Consider the following 20,992-nt stretch of genomic DNA (forward strand, 5'->3'; position numbering starts at 1 on the left):
CCTCAACCATCTGCATGGTGCCTTCTAGTACTATGAAGGTCATCCATCCAGCGGCATGGAGTTTTTTGACTTAGTCTCAGCTCCATCTCTTCTTCTCCTGTGCTCAGATCATGCAGTGTCTTCAGCACCATGGCCTTACCGACCTTTCTAGTGTACAACTGACATTAATGGCAATAGCCTTGGTGAATTGGAGGACCCCCAATTCAGAGACAACCCACCTCTGATACTGTAGATTTCCTTAACAGTTGATCACAGACAAGGTCTAACATATCATGGAAAAGTTTTATCCATTCGTATTAACTGCTTTCTCCATAGATCCCTGTTAGGTACCATAGCATGGATATGAGGCATTAATTTGGTTAGTTCTTTACTATCTTTAGTTATCTCTTGGGAGTCATTCTGCATTCTAGGGATCTTGTATGGAGTCTCTTTGTATTCTTTTATCTTTGATATACTTACAGGTGTTGGCTCCAGTTGCCTGACCCTGCACCAGGCTAAGGAGGCAGGCGGTTTCTCTTGTCTCTGCTGCACCTGTTGGTTCTCTGAGTCAGGCAGGCCCTGGGTCTGCCTCCTGACTGTAGCCATATCTGCCATTTCTCCATTGACCATACCTGGCTGCTGGGGGAGGCCTTGGTGGGAAAAACTGCCTCCACCCCTAGTTTAGCCTTTATCAGAAGAGAAGTTCACTTTATTTAATCTTTGGGGGTCCTTAACCACCCCGGGACAGTTTTTATCCTTATAATGCCTTTTGTAAACTGTTCTGGTTTTAAAGCCTTCCAGAAACTCTTTAGTACCGAATTTGGTTTCCTATCAATTTTTTCTTTGGGAATTTGGGATCAACATAAGTCTTGACACAGTTGTCTTTGAGTAACCCAAACGGACCATTTCTTCTGTCTGGTCTGTTTTATTTCTCTTGTAGAGTATTCTGTTATTCTACAGACACGTTTTACACATTGGTCAGAGTCACTTAGATCTGCTAAAGCCTCTCTCACTTTACAAAGATCCTGTCCTATTAAAGGGCTTAGCAAAACCGTTAAAGCTCCATACTATTCTCGAGGTCTGGTGAACACAGTCTTATCTGGCCCAGTGAACTGGGTATCATATATTTCTTTTCTCATACCTAGTTCTCTCAGTAATGCCTGTCCCTCATTTATAGTCCTCCAGTTTCTGTTAACCATGGGTGTTTCTCTTGGTGATGACTATGTATCTTTACTGCCTTCCACCAGCCATCCCATTAATAAGGACTGTTCACCCCTGCATTGGCCTAGGGTCTGTATCACAACAGTCTATATCGCAAGGATGGATGGGTGGTTATATAACTCAGTTGTGAAGTTTCTGAAGGACTTAGACTGTCGTTATTTGCTCCCATGTCCCACACCCTCACTAGCCACGTGGTGAGGGGCTCTTTGATTGCTTGCGTGTATGTTTTTCCTAGTTTTAACAGTTCCAGTGTGGAGTATTTCCTAGCTACAGCACCGTTAGCTTTTTTCCTTTTTTGTATCAAAGGTTGACTCTGAGGGGCAGCTTTAGCTACTTTTATTTTTAGGTTGTTTCCTTTTTTATTATTATCTGTCTTTTTTTCTGGAGTCCTTGACCCTTACACAAGTTAAAATGTCCAGTTTTTTTTCTTTCTTTCAAGCTCTGCACCTGGATCTGCCGGCACCTCCCTGGCCTTCTCAGCTTCCCCTGCCTGGGGCACAGCTTTTATTGTGCAAAGTGGCCATGACGACCCCCCCCCCCCCGTTTTCTGCTTGCGTCTAAGGTCTGTAACAGTTTTTCTAGCCTTTCTGTAATCTTTAACAAATTTTCATATACCTGCAGTTGGGCTGTTTCCTCACATTCACAACACCGCTTTGGTCCACGCTTCTGTGTGGCCAGCTCCTTTTTAGTTACATATTTTATAGTCCACTGTGAGACCCACATCAGTGCCACCGTTAGCTCCCTGGCTTTTCCCAAACTCCCACGGTTTGTTTTTTCCAGCACCATCATCCTGCTGGCTTGCGCCAATTTGTCGCCTGAGTTCTCTTAGGATCCCTTATTCCTGGAGCTATTAGACAAACCGTATACCACACCTTTATCTGAATTTTTCGTAGTTCATATATAAGATAGGGGAAATAGAGTTACAAAGGCAAACACCCGGTGCCCAGTTCTGCTCTGTGGCTCAGCGGCCCACCATTCCAGATCGCTTCTGTGCCTCACCCACAGTCTCCATTAGCTTTGGTCCATGCCTCGTGGGCTTGCGGTCTCGCACCAGGTTGGTAAACGCCCCCCCTCGAATCCACCCCGGCAAGACACGGGGGCCATTTTTTTCTGTGCTGCTGCTTCTGTCCAAGATGGTCCCAACACCCCTCCCTCTATGGCTAACTCTCTGCAGCCAATTCTCCACAGCAGGCCCTGCCCCTCGGAGGAAAAAGTACCCCTTGGGACACAGATGGGCATGCAATGACATAGTGAGCCATGGGATGATTTAGTTGTGTGCAGAGAACGGGAGACTGCAGAGTGCTTGTCCCTGCATAGGAAATCTGTATCAAACTTCTGCTTCCCAAGGTTCAGGGATCATCTCGGAAGAGGGGGCAGAAAGATCTTAAGAGCCAGGGGTGGTGGATGATCACAAAGAAACAGTTCTCCAGACATCCTGTCAGTTACACACATGAACTCATAGTAATGGTGACAGTATGCACAAGCTCCATACAAATTCAAACCAGAAAGAATCTCAGCATAGACATGGGGAAGTGGGTAAGAAATCCCAACCCAACCTAAGGAATTTTTGGCAACCAATGGCTTCAGGGAAAGAGAGAGACAATCTCTTTCAAGGATGACTCTTGGTAGGTTAACTAGGTACCAGTGGATGGACCCACACTGAAGGACATCTGGGGACAGAAATTAGACTCTACAGGCCTTATTATATACATAATAGAGTATATTAAATTGGGAAGGAGGCAGTAAAGGGAGGTATAATTAGGGGAGGGGACTAAAGACCATCAAATTATATTGTATGAAAATTATAAAAATTGAAAAAGAAAGAAAGAAAAAAAAGAAACACTGTAGCTATAACAGCTTTAGATGAGCAGTCAGTAAAATACATTCCAGGGGCCAAATGTTCCCTGCTATCCATTTTGATAAAATAACTTTTATTTAAATAGCAATGAACAAACAGGAAGTCAGCATGCCAGGAGGCCAGTGTAAGAAGAAACAAGTACCCACAGAGCATCTAGACTAGTGAGAAGGGGACACCAGGCAGGAGAGGAAGAGACGTGCTTGAGTAAGCCTCCGACTTGTTTTCATCTGACATTTCAGGATAGGCTTGCTGAGGACTTCCTGTTTCCTCCCCTGGCTGTGTCATCTTGACGTTCCCAACACCCTGCTGTAGCTTTGCCCAGGGTAGCCCTGACCTCTGAGTACTTTTGTGCTGGTGGGTTTCCTCTGCAGGTGGAAGGAGTAGATGTGCTTTCCCACTTAGCCACACCCCAACCTAACCTACCACATCTCATCCATGTCTTGTGTGCCTTACATGTAATTATTCCTCAACAAACGCAAACAAGCATTTACATTTAGTTAAGGGAGACCTTGGAACTTTAGCAGTACATGGTGTTATTATGTGACATGTGTTAAATAATTGTGTGCTGGGAAACACCTCTCCATGACAGACATAGAGATGGCTTAAAGGAAAAGGCACAAACATTTTCTAGACTGCAGGGTACCCTGGAGTAGATTACCAGGGAGGGAGGTAACCTCTTGGTCCCTGGAGAGCCTTAAAAATTGGACAGGTCGTGGAAGTTCGAGGTAAGGAGACAGAATGACAATGGTTCTGGCTTTGTCTTTACTTGTCTTGAAGGGGAAGCAGAGGGGAGCCGGCAGAACTACTTCGAGTTCAGAGTGCAGCGACTGTTGCCCTCAGGAGGGAAGCAAGTTGAAGAAGCTTAACCTAGTCTTAGGGACTTAGGCTGCATTCTACTGTTAAGGGATTAAAGTCATAGGTTGTGAAAATCATGAAGATATCTGTAAAAATAAAGTACTTTGATTTTCTGCAGGATTATGAAAAGTCAGCGCCATGATTCTGTGCAATGAAAATAGTTTTTGCATTACTCTGAATAGAGAGAATTGTTCCAATACGTTATATTCAGTAATTCGGTATGTAGCATTTTGGGGGAGGGAAATTAAAATTTCTAAAAGTAGTGTTTTTTTTTTTTTCTTTTTTGGAGACAGGGTCTTCCTGTAGTCACAGCTGGCCTGGATTCACTATGGAAACCAGGCAGGCTGGCCTTGAACTCACAGAGATCCCCCTGCCTCTGCCTTCCAAGTGCTGGGATTAAAGGCATGCACCACCATGCCCGGCTAAAAGTAGTGTTTTAAAGTAGCAAGCATCATCACCAGTTCCTGCCTAGGAAGGGGACTGAGGCCCAAGCAGCAAGTCCTCTCTATCTGTAGCTGTCAGAACTGCACGATGAAGTCAGCAGCTAACGCATGAGCGGGTGTTCCCACAGAGCTCTGCTTTCCTGAGTCAGCCTGATTTTGACCACAGACCTCTTCCCAATTAAAACATAGAGGAACTGGGAGACCAGGAGACTTCTTAAATCTGGGCTGTAAAAAAGGAACTTGGGTGTCATTAAAAAAATAACCTTCAGGCATTTCACTGTAATGTCAACATTCAGCCACATGATGTCACAATTGGATTTCGATTTTCATGTGTTCATCTCAACAGATGAAGGCATTTTCAAAGCTGGAGCAGACAGATCAGAAACAAGGGGAGCGGCCGAAGTCCAGGAAGATGAAGACACTCAGGTTGAGGTTCCGGTGGATCAGGTAATCCCCACACTTCGGAACATGCGTGGAAACCAGGAACCATGGCCTGGTTCCCTATCTTCCACATCAGCCTACTCAGGGGTCAGATGGCCTTCAGTGCACAACCCTGCAGTGAAGTGTAGAGTCCTCTGTAGGAGGGATCGCTGCAGTTCCTCCTACACAGGTTGCCCACTTGGGATAAAGTCTCTTTTTAAATGTGGAAAATGGTGTATCCTTTAAAAATATTTTATGTATTATTTTTTTATGTGTATGAGTGTATTTCCTGCATGTGTATAAGTGTACCCGTGTTGTGCAATGTTCATGGAGGTCAGAAGAGGTCACTGGAGTGCCCTGGAACTGGAGTTATAGGTGGTTGGTAGCTGCCATGTGGGTGCTGGGAATTGAACCTGGGTCCTCTGCAAGAGCAGCCAGTGCTCCAAACTGCTGACCATCTCTCCAGCTCAGAAAATGGTGTATCCTTAAATGGCATTGAAGGGCATGATAGGATGGAGTTAGGTATGAGTTACAAGTGAGGAGAAATTGGATTAAATAGGAGGAGCCTTGGCTGGGAACTTTTAATCTAGGAAAAAATTCCTTTTCTATTGAGTAAAGACAAAAGCCTTTTAAAATTGCTGAGATATTCTCTCCCTCAGGGTCTTTGAAATTTTTGTCGTTGGAATTTGTTACTACTATTTTTTGGTAAAGGAATTGCTCATAAATACAACTCAAATGTTTCCTATGTATGAAGAGATTTTCTTCCTTAGGCCAGGGGAACAGTGTACTTTTGGGAGTGTGTGTGTGAGTGTGTGAATGTGTGTGTTCCAGGAAGTTGTGCTTACTGAAGAAACTAAGTCATGTTAATTGTGGCTCAATAATACAGGAAGTAAGCCACACTGTGTGTGTTCATGTGTGTTTATGTGTTCATGTGTGTTGACGTGTTGGTTAAAGGTAGATGCCAGGTATTTTCTGTGTTGCTCTCCACCTTACTTTTAAGCTATTTACTTATTTATTTAATCTATTTATACTTTATTGTATGAGTGCATTGCCTGCATGTGTGTAGGTGCACCTGTGTCATGCAATACCTGCAGAGGCCAGAAGAGGGCATTAGATCCCCTGGAACTGGCATTATGAATGGTTGTTAGTGTCATGTGGGTGCTGGGAATTGAACCCAGGTCCTCTGCAAGAGCAGCCAGTGCTCTTAACTGCTGAGCCATCTCCTCAGTCCCTCCACCTTACTTTTTTTGAGACAGGGTTTCTCTCTAGACCTGGAGCTCACGGATTTGGCTAGACTAGCTGGTTAGCAAGCCCCAGGGATCTACTTGTCTCTGCCTCCCTAGCATCGAGGTTGAATGTACACCATGCCTGGCTTTTCATGTGGGTTCTGGGGATCTGAACTCAGGTCTTTCTGCTTTTCCTGAAGGCTTTTTCCCACTGAGCTGTCCCCACAGCCCCCTCTCCATGTACATTTTAAAATACAGTCTTTACAGTTCTCTTTGGAGGGTTGGAGTTTAGTCTTGCACTCTGGGGGGAGGGCATGTTATTTCCTTCTGAAGGCAGATCCACAGGGCAGGCGATCTTCCCGTATGGGTTTGTCTTAGCAGAGTGGTGAGATTGATTTTTGATTATTCCAGGGACATTTCCTGCATACAGCGTTTTCCCAGTGAAAAGCCTGATGTGCTAAACTTCACAGATTTAAAAAATCCAATTTATTTTCTGGGATTTGCTCTCGCTGGCAATTTCTCATGAACTTCAGTTATAGTTGTGTTTTCTTCCCCGAGAGAAAACAGAATTTTAAGTCCTCTGTGAGGTCGTAATTATTTTATTTGGAGACAAAGAAGAGTAATCATGTATATACAAAGCTTAATAGCTGTAGAAGTGAAGACTAATTTATGTTTCAAAGTCAAAACATCAAGAGCATACCATAGCATCATCAATAAAGAAATACCTTGTTAATCAATGCCCAAACAACTGTGCAATCTGTGAGGGGCCTTTGCTTGCCTAGATGTTTTGAGGGAAGGTGGGTAGGAGGAGGGCGGGGCTCTGATATCCCAGGACAGCCGTAGATCCACATCTACAGAGTTTGGCACCAGTTTATCAAAATGCAGGCAGGTAGCAGAGACAGAGAGGCAAAGGTGGGCAGAAAGGGAAACAGCATGTGAGAGAGGGGCCAGGTGTTGAGGGTCAGCACTGCTCCCTTCCTGGCTCTGATGGTCACAGTGCTGGACCCTCAGGCCCATTTCTTATCAACTGGGTCTTTAGGGTCAGGTCTCAGTGGCATTTTGTGTCCCAAGTAGCTGTGCTCTAAAGTGTGTCAAACTGAATGAATGTGTGGAGAAATCAGCACAAGGTCCATTAGCTCCTCCACAGTTAGACCAGCTCTGAAGAGGGCATGCCCCCAACATGATCTGCATTAAATAGTAGCCACCTGTTGTCAGGTACAGGCTGCGGGCCAGGCACTGCATAGGCATTATCTCAAATAGCCATGGTTACAACCCTGGAAGACAGGCCTTAGCATCCTCATTTTTTCATGTATACATACATGGACATGTACATATGTAAATATGAAACATGTAAATACCTCTATACAAATACATAAATGCATATACACATACTTACATGTGGCATAGTTGTAGAGGTCAGAGGACAACTTGTAGGAGCTGGCTCTCTCCCGCTACCTTGTGAGTCTTGGGGATTGAACTCAGGTTGTTAGGTTTGGTAGGAGGCACCTTTACCTGATGAGCCATCTTGCTGGCCCTGAGTGTCTTCTCGAAGATGTTTGTATAGTGAATGCCTTGGAGAGCAGAGGCACCGGCCTCCCGTGGACAGTTACCTTCAACCAGAGGCAGCTTTGTCTCCAGAGGGACATTTGGCTATATATGGGGACATGTTTGGTTGTCACAACTTGGGCAGTTTTATTTGCCTCTAGTGGGTAGTGGTCAAGGGTGCCGCTAAGTTCCTGTAATGTATAAGAAAGTCCTCCCAACAAAAAGTAGCTCCAACTGTCAACAGTGATAAGAGGCCAGGTCTGTTTATTGTTCAGAAATAATAAAGGTTGATAGCTCCCCATGGTTCAAAGCTCAGAGGGTTTACTGCCCATCCTAAAAATCTTGATGCCATTGAACCATACACTTAAGACCGAGTAAGATGGTAAATTTTGTTACATATACTTTTCCCCATAATAAAAGTGATGAAAGAAAAGGTTTCAGACCCTCAGCCCTGCAGTTGCTTTTCTGACATGTTAAACCACTGAGGTCATCACTGCTCAGCCCTCTTATGGGAAATGAGGCTTTGGGCCAAGGCTGACACTCTGGCCAGTGCCATTTTGCTTGTGTGGACATACATGTTGAGGGCATGTGTTTGCACGTGCATGTGATGAGTTATTCTGGCTAAGAGGGTCTGAGTTCTGCCCCTAGATCCAGGTTTTTTGTCAGTCAGAAACAAGGTGACTCCTCAGCCCCGTTTGTGTTGCTGTGACCACAACAGCTTCCAGGAACAGCTGAGGGGATTTCAGAGGGTTTCAGAGGGTGGAGTTCATGGCTGGAAACTGGGCGGGCCCAAGCTATAGACTTCCAAGGCTTCTAACAGTGAAGCTCACCCTCCTGAAGGGGCCGTGCCCTTTGTAAAGAGTGTCACCCACTGTGCAGCAGCATTCAAAACATGAACTTCTGGGGACATATCAGAGTTGGACCACAGCAATGATGGGCCTAGCCTGGATTCCAAACTCCTAGGGAAAGCCCAAGGACAAGACAAATGCCTCCTTAGGGGAGAACCTGGGTCTACCAAGGAAGAAGGCAGACTTTTAAAAATCAAATTTTGCCTGCATATTCCAAATCAACCCAGCGCTGGCTGTCATCAGTGGTGTATGTGCCAGATTAACTGATACCTGTATTGGTGACCCATTGAGCCACTGGGAACATGATGCTTTTCCAAGGTCAGGAGGCAGGAAATGAGCCTGCTGCACTGATGTTAAGTAAATTCCCTTTGCTGCTAAGGACCAGGCAAGAAAGGCCCCCATGAAAAGGACACAGGCAAACAAGTAACTGTGAAGTAACCATATGTTCAGAAGACAGGGATAGCCACCCCCAGTTACCACCTGTCACCACGGATGTGTGTAAAGGAGTGAGGGTTTAGATTGTCCTGTGGCGCTTCCCACCAGCACAACCCTGACTTTGAGTAGTAAAATAATGAGAATTTCAGAATGTTTTTATGCTAAGTGGTTTGATTAAATAGCATTGAAACCAACATCATAAATGTTAGAGCAAAGGTTTTTTGGTTGTTTTGACTAGAGGTGTGATATATACTATTTTCTGATATATTTAAAATTATTTGTCAATGAAAGTTATACATATAATTCTTTCAAAAGTCAACCATTTCAACAAGGATTATAACAGCAGCCTCACCCACCCACTCCATCTCTATTTCTGTTCCTGAGGTAACCAATTTGAATTCCTTTATTTCTCATTTTCCTAAAATATACAATACCCATTGCCTAATTTAATACTTCTGAGGTCAAGTCTTATACGTGAGGGCATGTGACATCTTAATTGGAACTTTAAAAATTCTATTTTTAGACATATATATAATTTAGACACATATACATAAAATTATGTTGCCACGTCAAATTTCATAAAACTAATCTTTATTTTTTCCAGTTTTAAAGATTTTCTTTTATTATTTTTAGTTATGCGTGTGTGTGTGTGTGTGTGTGTGTGTGTGTGTGTGTGTGTGTGTGTATGTTATGTGTACATGGAGTGCAGGTGCCTTCAGAAGCTAGAGGCATTGAGTCCCCTGGAGCTGGGATTACAGGAGGTTGTGAGACACCTGATGTGGGTGCTGGAACCATACTCCACTTCAGAGCCTTATGTGCTCTTAGCAGCTGAACCAGTCCCAGTTTTTCCAATTTAGATGTTGTTTACAGACTTTCTATCTAATGACCCTGGGAGATGGGCTTAGTCTCTCAGCCTGTCTCCTCACCACAAACAAGTCCCCACACATAAACACACACCTTTCTGTTCTTCCTAGTTGCAGGTTTTTCCCGCCATGCATTTCTCATGGCTGAACTCGTAGTAGACTCCAGTTACAATGTAACCTTCCTGTCCACCAGCCAGCTTCTGTTTTTCATTTGTTTAGCTTTCTAAGTATCTCTTGCTGGAGCTGTGGGTCTCCCCTGGATCCACTCTGTGCATCCTGAGGTGATAGAGTCTTGGCTGTGCCCTTTCCCACGCCATCCTATCACCCACCACAGCTGCTTCTCCCCCTGACCTGGAATTTTCTTATCATTTTGGAAGTTCCTTTGCTTTTCTAGTGGATTCCTTAGATTTTGGATTCCAGGTCTTCTTTCTTGATTACACTTTTCATTTTGTGTGTGAGGAATTTCTCTTTTGTAGCTTCCAGAGAAAGACCCCATGGGAGGTCCACGGTGCATGTGCTGGATAGCTTTAGTGTCAACTCTCCATACCTGGGTAGAGGGAGCCTCAGTTGGGGAATTGCCTCCATTGGACTGGCCTGTGGCCATGTTTGTGGAGCATTTTCTTGATTGTTGAGTGATGTGGGAGGGCTCTGCCCACTGTGGGTAATCCCCCCGCCCCCAGGTGGGCCTGTGTTGTATAATAAGAAAGCAGACTGAGCAGGGGCCAAGGGAGCAAGCCAGTAAGCAGCATTCCTCCATGGCCTATGCTCCAGCTCCTGCCTCTAGGTTCCTGAGTTCCTTCCTTGGGCTCCCTGATGGATTGTGACCTGGGAGATGTAAGACAAATAAACTCTCTCCTCCCCAAGTAGGTACTGGTCAGAGTATTGTGACACAGTGGAGAAACAAGCTAAAACAGTGTGTGAGAAAGACTTTGCATGTCTGGGAATGACGCTTATTTCTCTACCCAAACCTGTCAGCGTGCCTAGGCATAAAGTTGTAGGGCCCCACGGCTTCTCTCAGGAAGCACTGCTCAGTTTTCCTTCCGGGTCAGAAGGGCAGAGGAGAAGCCGATAACCTTGTCTTCCTGAACTGCATGTGATGCTCCCGCCTCTGGACTCCTTGCATTGTACCTCGCGACCTGACGGTTCCCAGGTGTGTCCCTTGGTGTAGATCTTTCTGCTTCTTGGCCACTTGTTGGGCTTTTCCTTTTCTAAAAATGTTTGTTTCTTGTTCTGGGAAAAAATATTGACTTATTTCTTTGATAACTTTCCTTTTGGAACTTTAGCATTTGTAAGACCTACTAGACTAGTTGCCTCTATCACTTGCCATCTCCGTGGACTTTTTATACAAAACAAAACATCAAGTTATGCCACATGTTCATGATATAAGTTATACATACACACTCATGCCAGGGATTGAACTCAGGACCCTGAGCTTGCTAGGCAAGCATTCTTCCACTGATGTACACTCCCATCTTTTATCTCTAGGTATTTTCATATTTTCCGAATGTTCTTTTCCCCCCTTTTGTGTGTGTATGTATATGCTGTATACTTGTTTGTACATGGGTGTGCATGTGTACACATGCATGTGGAGGTCAGAGGTTGACTTTGGGTGTCTTCCTTTATCACTTTCCACCTTATTTTTGAGACAAGGTCTCTCCGTGAACCTAGAGCTCATTAGCTCAGTTATGCTGGCTGGCCAGTGAGCCTTGGGGACCGTCCTGTCTCTGCACCCCCAGTTCTAGGGTTACAGACCCATGTGTGCTTTAAGAGGGTCCTAAGGCTTGAACTTAGGTCCTCATGCTTGTACGACAGCTACCTTACTGACTGACCTTCTCCCCCAGGGCCTGGGGGCTCTTTTTCACAGCTCTTCATGTTTCATGGATGTAATCTCTTCTGTTGCTTCTCCAAATACTGATGCTCTAGCACTGGAAACTTCATTTTCCTCCGGCATGCATTTCCGCTGAGCTTCTTTGTGTCCTTCTGTTTTGAGCTCTCCCTCGGCTGTCTGGTTAGACTTCTGCATGAAGCGTTCAGGCAATGATGTAGGCAGAGCTTGTGAGGAGGAGAAACTCACAGCACTGTGATTGAGTTGGGGTATTTATTGATAGAGCTCTCTAATTTTTGGTATTTTCAGTATTGTTCTCCTGGGTTTTAAAAATTTTTTTGAGGGCAGTCTTTCGGTGTTTGCATTGGTAGTGTGACTGGTGCTCAGCTTTGGGGACCTGACTGGGAAGAGGACTTGGGACATTACTTGGCTTCAGATGAGGACTGGATGGCTTGTTTCTTGACTTTGCTTTCTGCAGGTTTGGGTTTTCGTTTTTTCGTACCTGCTTTTCCTGAGCCCACAGCTGTTGACTTTATTGCTTCCCAGTTTCTGTTATGGTCTCCGTGTCAGTCTTCAGCATCTTTATGGAGTGATCCCGTCTTAAATTCTCCTTACTGATGCTTTGGAGGGACATGAGAAAGGTGTCAGGGGAAAAAAAAAAAACCCATATCATTCAATTCACAGTGTTCCACCAGAGGTGACTTCTATCCTAAGCTGTCCTCATTGATCTACACTAGGGTGGAGGACTAACTAACCACCAGATTCCCCAGGGTAAGCCCTTTAGTGGCTAGCCTGGGGTATACTGTGCCTGTATCTGTTCAGCAGGTCACACATTCTTAAATGGACACACTCTGCTCTCCCACACCTGTCCCCAGTTACCCATTGCTGTTGGCTGCCCAGCCCTGGGATAGTTTCATACATACGGTGTACACTGCCATGTTAAAGCATCTACAGCCAGCCCTGCAGGTGTAACCAGAAACAGGAGTTTTGAAATCTGAACCCGTGGATTTCCCTGACTTGGTTTGTTACCTGCCTTGGGGAGAACCAGCGTCACTTGTAACTCTCGGGGACCCAGCAAGAAGAAGGGCCTTCTGGGTATCACTTTTTATGTACAGTAACATAGCCTCAATTCTATTTCAATGAAATATGCTTGCTAAGTAGAATTGTGACATGTTTAGAACCAGATGGGAACCTGGTCCCAAGTCTAGTCTGTCACTGGAGAGCTGGAATCCTTCATTAAAGAAGTCACTGCCCACTGAGGATGCTGTTGGCACAGGAGTCACCCAGGGGTCCTGGCTTCTTGTGTGAAGGGAAGTGAAGAGGTTAGGGCCTGCCTTTCCCACAGTGGCCCCATAGCCACCGAGCACAGGCCGCTCGGCCTTTTCTGCCTTTCAGAACAAGAGGAGGTAGTGCCTATTACCATGTCCAGAAGCTGTAGCCTCTCTGTGAATCAGCTTCCTGCTGCCCTGAGCATTACAGACAGCCTGGAGGGTCAGAAAGAGGGTGAGCAGGGCTCTCCTCCCTGTGCCCTCACCAGTAATCCGGCTTTTCGTAGCACTATTTGTAGATTTATGCTCAACTGAGAGAAATGATGTTAGACATTAAAATGTAGCCCACAGGGATTTCAGTAAAAATGAAGGAAAATCAAGATTTCGTCTTGAAGTGAGAAAACTTCCTGGGTTTCCCTCCAACAATGACTAAATGGCCCATGATGTACAAACATGAGACTCCTGCAAACTGTATGTTTTCATGTGTGTCACAGGAGCTGGTGGAGCTCTGCCCAGCCCACTGGCTGTCCCAGCCTCACTATGAATCTGTACCCAGGGTCACACCTCTGCTGATAACCACCCATTCTGCGGTCTTTATGCCCTCAAACCACATCAAAACCTTTTTTCCCCCTGTGAAAGAAAAGCCCCCTAAAAGCTGATAGCAAAGAGCACTTTGCTATCATGAAAAATTGAAACTTATTATTTCAAAATACCTCATTCAGCTTGGTAGGAGATGATTTTAGTTTCCATGGGAACAGAAATAAAAACAAGTATGATAATCTCTGTGCTTTCACCGCTGATGCCTCTACCATAAAATCCACAGAAACACTTGGGCTCCAAAGCCAGCTCCGCCCCACCTTCCCCACTTCGGGGCTGCAGTGGGCAGGGCCTGGAGGTGGACCTGAGGTGGTCTTTCCATCATGATTGGTTCTGACCTCCAGTTTCCAGGGCCAGTGCATTTTCTGGATGGGATCAGGGCTGCACCAGTGCTTAGGCAGGATACCTTGACTGGGAAGTGCTATGTATTTCACATAGCCGAGGTCTTAGAGCATAAAAATGTATCCCTCAGGAATGGCGGTGTAAGCATAAGAAATGATGAGCGTTTTTTTCCTAGTGGGCTGGGACATCAACTGTACTCTCAGCTTGCCCCCCACCTGCCTTCCTCTTCCCCGTTTCTGACGTTTGATGCTTCAGTTACTGTCAGAGGTATGATGGACGTTTGCGGCATAAGTCTAGGCAGCCCTGGCTTTCCACGGATTCAGCCTTCTGGTGTCGGCTTCCTCGGCCTTTGCCCACACCTCCTGCCGGTCAGGAGCCCCGAGTCAACCTTGGTGGCTGCTCTATAGAAGACATGATGTAGCCAGTGACCACACCCCCAGCCTGTCACATCTGTCTAATATACATCGCCATTTGTTCAGGTTGTCAGGCAAAATAAATAGCAAGAACTGTATGCAGGCAAGCCTGGACGGAGCACGCTCACAGTGCCATTGCCGGCGTGGTGTCAAGGAGGAAACTTGCTGCAGCTTCTCCTTTTTAAAAAAATTAAAATTTATTTTTAAAACTTTTATTTATTATTTAATGTGTATGCGTGTATTGCCTGTATGTACGTAAGTGCACCTGTGTCATGCAGTGCCCTCTGAGGTCAGAAGGTATTGGATTCCCTGGAGCTAGAGTTACTAGCCCTCATGTGGGTGCTGGGAAATGAACCTGGGTCCTCTGCAAGAGCAGCCAGTGCTCTTAACTGCTGAGCCATCTCTCCAACCGCAGCCCCTATAGCTTCTCTAATAAATATTAAGAGGAATTGCTTACAATGAATGGTGTGCTTTTTAAAAGGTAGAAGTTGATTTCCACATGCAGATCCCTCTGGTTAAGGGTCTGTGGTGTCTGTCATTGTACATACGTGTGTAATATGAAAAGTTAATCTAACCCACTGTTCTCATGAGCTCTGGGTAAATGCCAGGAAGGCCAAAATCATCAAAGTTTGAAGATCTCTACACTTGTGCTTAAATTATTATGTACATTAGCTTAAGGAATATTTAAGATTGAGCATAATCAATGCCTTTCTGACTCTAGCAAAATGTAGCCATCGTGTTTTAGGTGGAGTGCAGCTTTATGCAGTTACTCACAGACAATGGTCAGTCTTAAAATTTCAGGATGTATGTGCCCCAGGAGAAACAATGTCTACATGAAAACCTGTTCTCTACACACTTTAATCACAAATTGACTACAATTTTATGTAGTTATCAGGGAGAGGACATTAGGGTAAACTTCTTTCTGATTTATTGCCCTTGTACTTCTGTGTTTCCTTTTTTATAACACGACTAAAAAAAGACACCTTGGAATGGTGGAATGACTGGAATAAATCTTGTAGAATGATCTTGCTGACCCCAGATCATCCTGTCAACCATCAGCACTTGTGTTTTCTCCCAGATTTCGAGGTAACTTTCATTTAAAGGGGTGTCATTATGGTTAGAAATGTTAACCCCAAATGCTTTTTTACAGTGCTGTTTTTGTAACCTGCCTCCTGCGGTCTGGAGCCACATGATACAGTGCTACCCGAGGACCAGCAGGGTCTTCAGCTGCATTGTGCTCAGGCTCCACCTAGTCATTCAGAGACTCCCAGGTGTTGGCAGTACCTGCTCCACACTGAGTCGAGTTGGGGTATTCTTTGGCTCCATAGTCGTCATCTCAGAAAGCAGTGACTGTAACCCAGTGACCAAGTCTGTGGCAACGTTGCTTAATTTTCTATTCTTCAGTTTCTGCTAGTTGGGATAATAGTATTCTCTTCAAGTAATTGTGGTGACAATAATTTGAATGTCATTCTGTACATAAGATTGTAGAACACTGTACCTGGTATCTGGAGAGGGGATCAATCAAGGACTCTTCATGAGTCCTTTCCAAAGGCACTGGCCACCCTTTGACCTATAGGTAGAACACTTGTTACCCTAGTCAATGAACATCAGCAGTCTGTGGTTTGGGCTTAGAGATGAGTGAGAAAAGGCCCTTGTTGAGGGATTGCCTGGGGCCTCTGCACAGGGGCCTCCACACAGGGACCTCCGCAGGCACAGGGGCCTCCGCACAGGGGCCTCTGCACAGGAACCTCCGCACAGGGACCTCCGCACAGGGGCCTCCGCACAGGGACCTCTGTACAGGGGCATCCACAGAGCTAAGGCTGATATCTCTCCATCATTCCACAGTCATGTCCATATTAGGGGCAGTGTTTGAGGTTAGTGATTTGTGTTCAGTATTTTTTTTCTATCACTGGTAATTAGAAGATTTGAGGATACCAAAGGGATCTTCACACACCATGTGTGTGTGGGGGTGCCTAGGTAGGAGGAGCACTGCCTGAGGGAGCCAGGAAGTTTCATTGGGCAGGTGGCTCTAACGGTGGGGAAGGACGAGTCTTCTGGGTACAGAGATAAGGAACAGCGGCGGGGAGCGTTGACTCAGCGGAGTGGCCGCTTTTGTTTCTGACCCAGAACTCTTCATACCAAAGATCAGCCTGGGAAGGGCTGGGTTTAGCCTTCCTTCAGCATAGCGTGAGTTTGAGGACGTGTGTACGCGCACTTGGGTGGTGCATGAATGTGCCGGGGAGGCTCTGACGAAGGACACGCTTGGTGGCTGAAGCAGCAGAAATCGGCTCTCCTTCGGTCTGCAGGCTTGGCGATTCCAGACAGGACGGGGGTTGGGGGCCACTCAGCTTTCCCGAGGCCTCTCTCCTGTGCTAGCCGGTGGCTGACTCCCCGGTGCTGTCACAGGATCCCCCTGCCTCCGCACCCTTTCTGTAAGGACACCAGTCACAGGGGACTAGGCCACATTAGAGTGAACGCATTGTAACTTAGTCACCTCCTTAAAGACTATCTTCAAATACAGCGTCCCCCTCTGAGGTACTGGGGCTGGACGTTATTGCCCAGGGCGGCTGGGCACAGTTTGTCTGAAACTGTGGGGAGATGAAGCCTTTTTCTGATTTGAGGCTACCCAAAAGATCACAAGAGAGAGAGCCATGTAAGGAGGTGGAGTCGGTTTTTAACATCTGCAGCTGTTAGAAACAGGGAATGTGAGGAGATGGGAGAAGCGGAGGCACGGGGTCCAGCTCCGACCTCACTCTGATCTTGTTTGTTTTCTGTGATGTTGGAAGCACTGTCACCATTGCCTGTGGGATCTCAGCACTCCGGGACCCCTTTCCTGTGTCCCCTTCTGTGCACTGCAGATGGCCATGTGTGCTGGTTGGGAAGATGCCAGGAGCAGTTGGAGGTAGAAGTGCTCTGAGGACCAGTGTCCTGTTACCCTTCCACTGGCCGCAACAATCGTCATTCCAATGGAAGGCCAGGACTCGTGTGACCCAAAGTCCTGTGTTGATTCTCAGAAGCCATCCTTGCTGGTGTCTCCTGCCAGAACATCTCCACGCTTCAGACGGTGGACAGTAGTTCAGAAACAAACACGTTTTTGAACGGTAAATTTGCTGCTAACAATGCATGCCAGAGAACTTGAGAGCCAAGAATATGGATGTAGCTGAGGAGGAGGCTGACTGGTTTGTGACCACGAGTGAACAGCTCAGTGGACCCAAAGTCGAATGTCAGCTTGCGTTTTAACTGCATGAACTCACAAACCCATCAAGACTCTTAGTCTTTTAAAAATTACATTTATTTATTTATTACTTATTTACTTATTTAATTAATTTATTTTTGGTCTTTTTGAGACAGGGTCTCCCTGTAGCCCTCGCTGGCCTGAAAATTGCTATGTAGACCAGGCTGGCTTTGAACTTAAGGAGATCCACCTGCCTCTGTCCCCCAAGTGCTGGGATTAAAGGTGTGTACCACACCACACCTGGCTAAAAAATAAAATAAAAGAATAAAATTACGTTTATTGATTTGTCTGCCACAGCGCACATGTGGATGGAGGTCAGAGCACAATTTTCGAGTCTGTTCTCCTTACCATGTAGATTATAGGGATTGAACTCAGGTCCTCAGTCTTGGTGGCAAGCACCTTTACCCACTGAGCCATCTCCCTGGCCTGAGAGTCTTAATCTGAATTAAGTTTTGTCTCCACATGTATGAAAATGGGATAGCTCTGTGTGACCCCCAGGGGTTGGTTTCATTCACACACTAGTACAAGCTCTGTACTAGTGGCCTTTAAAAATTTGTCTTTTAGACAAGGTCTCTTGTAGTCCATGCTGGCCTCAAGCTCACTATGCAGCTGAAAATGACCTTGAACTTCTGATCCTCCTGCCCTCCCATCCTGAGTGCTGGAGTTACAGGCGGGTACCTGTTTTTATCCAGTGCTGGGGACTGAGACCAGGGCATTGTGCCTACAAGACAAGCACTTCATCAGCTGACCTGCAACTCTGGCCCTGTACTGAGTTTTTTGTCAGATAATTCTCAAATTCTCTTTTACAATGGCAAGGAAAATGGAGGGACCACCATAAACATTCATTGTGACCCATTTGCTCTCTGAGTCTGTATAGGTTTCACTTGGTCCTCTGAGGTCTGAGCTGTCCTCAAATTTCTGAGCAGACTTGGTCCTTTCGGAGCTTCCTGACTCTCTTAAGTGTGGTTAGCCTCTTGAACCTTATGGGCTTCCCGCCCTCCTTCAGGAGTGAATGTTTGAATTGGGAGGCAAACAGCTGCGCAACACCAGTGCCACAGATACCCACCCCGTGAAGGGGGGGCTTGCTTCTTGGCAGGGCCTTCCCATAGTATAGCTTTTACCTGTGTAGGTGTGTGCATGTAAGTGAGTATGCATGTGCGTGCAAGTGTTTGTGCATGTGTGTACACTCACATGAGTATGTATGTATGTGTGCATGTGTGTATATGTGTGCATGTATACGTGTGTGGATGTATGTATGTATCTGTGTGTGTATGTGTGGGAGGGTAGGTGTAAATCAGGTGTTTCTTCTGGGATGGTTTGACTGATGTATATGCTGGAAACATCCTTAATAATTTAAAGCATTTTTCAAAGGCGATTACATCAAAAAGCACATTGCTTCTCATTTATTCATTACTGATCTGCCAGAGCAGAATTTGTTTTTTCGCTCTGAATTCTAGTATCACAGTAATAGGAAATTTTGTTCCAGGCTCAGGATGTTTTAGAGAATTATAAGCCCTTTCTCTAATGCTATCATACTAACCTGATCAAACTGGCATTTCAGTATAGTAATCTTGCATCTCTAAGTTGAGCTCAGCAGCTGTGATCTTATCTGACAGCTGGTAAGTAGCTGTGTTGGGAACCCTGGTGGAAGTACCAGGGTAAGTGTGTAATGCAGATGGCTGGAGATGGTGATGCCAGGGGACCAGACCTGGATCCAGCTAGATGCAGGGAGATGAGGGACACACCAGCCCTCGTACAGAGGGAGACAATGAAGTTTGGGAATTAAAGAAAGAGGCTAAGACTGAGGGAAGGAAAGGAAAAAGCCTAAAAAGAAGCAGAGAGGCCATGCCTTCACTCTACAATTATTAGATGTAAATCTAGTTGTCAGGAAACTAGACTTTTCCCACGTACGTGTAATCATCTTAATAGACTTTAACAAGCTCCCAGAGAAGCAAGGATTCCTAAACAAATTGTGAGCTTTTATTCTGACTATTTTTTTCATTATAAATTATATACAACTTCTCTTTCCCTTCCCCTGCAATGTAAGGAGACTTGTACTGAGGTCCCAAGGCCATGGGTCTGGGCAGAACATTGTTCGTCAGGCAAGAGCTGGTGGAGGGCTGTCTTCTACCTTCTTGGGGTGGAGGTGGTTGGTGTAGCATCCGTCCCCGAGGTCACCGCCAGCACAGTGACCGACAGGCTTAAAAAGTGATAAGCTGCTCCAACTAAAGCAAGTTTAGAGATGGAACACATGAAAATAGTTTCTAGGCCAGTGTTGTACGATTATCCATCTGTCTGAGGTAGTTCAAAAAGAACTCTGTTCTCCGCCGTCAGCACTGTGGTATTCCTGGGTTTCTGCTCAGTATTACACTCTGTTCAACAGTCCTGGCAGTGCTTACCCCTAGATCATACCAGAAGCCTTTGGTCAAAGCCCAGACGTGCTTGGTTTTCATGTCACTGAATTCTTTAAACAGTGAAATCAGTGCTGTGTAGTGTTGATGTCTCTTTCTATGGCCACTAGACGTGCACAGAAAGCCTGGTGGCAGCAGGTGACGGACGCAGCAGCATTTTGTGATATTTGTTTAAGGAGGTGTATTAGTTACATTTCTGTTGCTGTGATAGAACACCATGACCAAGGCAGAGTGATTGTGGCTTACAGTTCCACAGGGCTAGATGTCCATAATGGTGGGGAAGGCACTGGGAGCAGGTTGCCGCGAGCCACATCTCAGCCACACAGGAAGCAGAGTGAGCACATAGGATCAAGGCTATGAACCCTCAAACCCCGCCCCCCAGTGCTGTGCTTCCTCCAGCAAGCCTGAACCTCCTGAAGGTTCCATAACCTCCTCAAACAGCACTGCCATCTGGGGACCAAGTGTTCAAGTACGTGAGCTTATGGAAGGCATTTCCCACTCCAACCCCAGCAGAGGCATACCAGGACTCTGGGATCACACTTGCTGGGCCCAGAGGCTGGCCCTGTCTGGTCTCCTGCTGGGTGGTGCTGTAAGCACTGAGTGAGTCTACATTTCTCTCATTCATATCAAAAGGGTAAGAAATGTACTGCTTGGTGGGGGGTGCTCCGTGTTTGCTCTGGCACCAGTACGTACTCTCTGAATTTGTAGATTGTGTTGGGTAGCGTTGGTGTCTTTAAGCTCAAATATCGTAAGGCACAGATGTGGAATGCGCTTGGCTGCTTTAGTCTCTGGGAATGATGTTCCATGGCTTTCATCATACAAGTCTTTTTTAAATCTCTGATTCAGTTAATTTGTAAATATTTTATTCTTGTTGCTGATTTTGTAAGTGGAGTTGTCTTTGTTAGTTCTCTTTTCAGATTGTCTATGGCAGGCGTACAGAACAACCGATTTCCACGTGTAATGAATGTATCTTCTGTCTGATCTTTTTGTTTTGTTTCATTCATGTTTTTTGGCTTTTTGGGACTACTTATGTAGACCACGCTGGCCTTGAACTTGCAGTGATCCCCCTGCCTCTGCTCCTTGGTCCTGGGCTCACAGGCATGTGCCACCACCCTGGGCTTGGCTTTGTTTTGATGACAGTGCCACCCCCTTCTTCCTCAAGCCTCACTCCACATCACATCGGATGTGTGTGCTGCAATGACTCGTCC

The 20,992-nt window shown here is 45.8% G+C and overlaps 1 protein-coding gene across 1 annotated transcript in view; it reads left to right on the forward strand.

The window, feature by feature from the left end:
- Nucleotides 1–20,992, forward strand: part of Dcdc2 (doublecortin domain containing 2) — a 164,549-nt gene that overhangs the window by 136,105 nt on the left and 7,452 nt on the right. Inside the window, exon 8 of the mRNA XM_008847100.3 lies at nt 4,703–4,803. Coding sequence (XP_008845322.1) covers nt 4,703–4,803 — 101 coding nt within the window. The remainder of the gene's footprint in view (nt 1–4,702; nt 4,804–20,992) is intronic.

Source organism: Nannospalax galili, unplaced genomic scaffold (assembly GCF_000622305.1).
Source record: "Nannospalax galili isolate Female #2095 unplaced genomic scaffold, S.galili_v1.0 scaffold503, whole genome shotgun sequence".
Classification (NCBI taxonomy): domain Eukaryota; kingdom Metazoa; phylum Chordata; class Mammalia; order Rodentia; family Spalacidae; genus Nannospalax; species Nannospalax galili.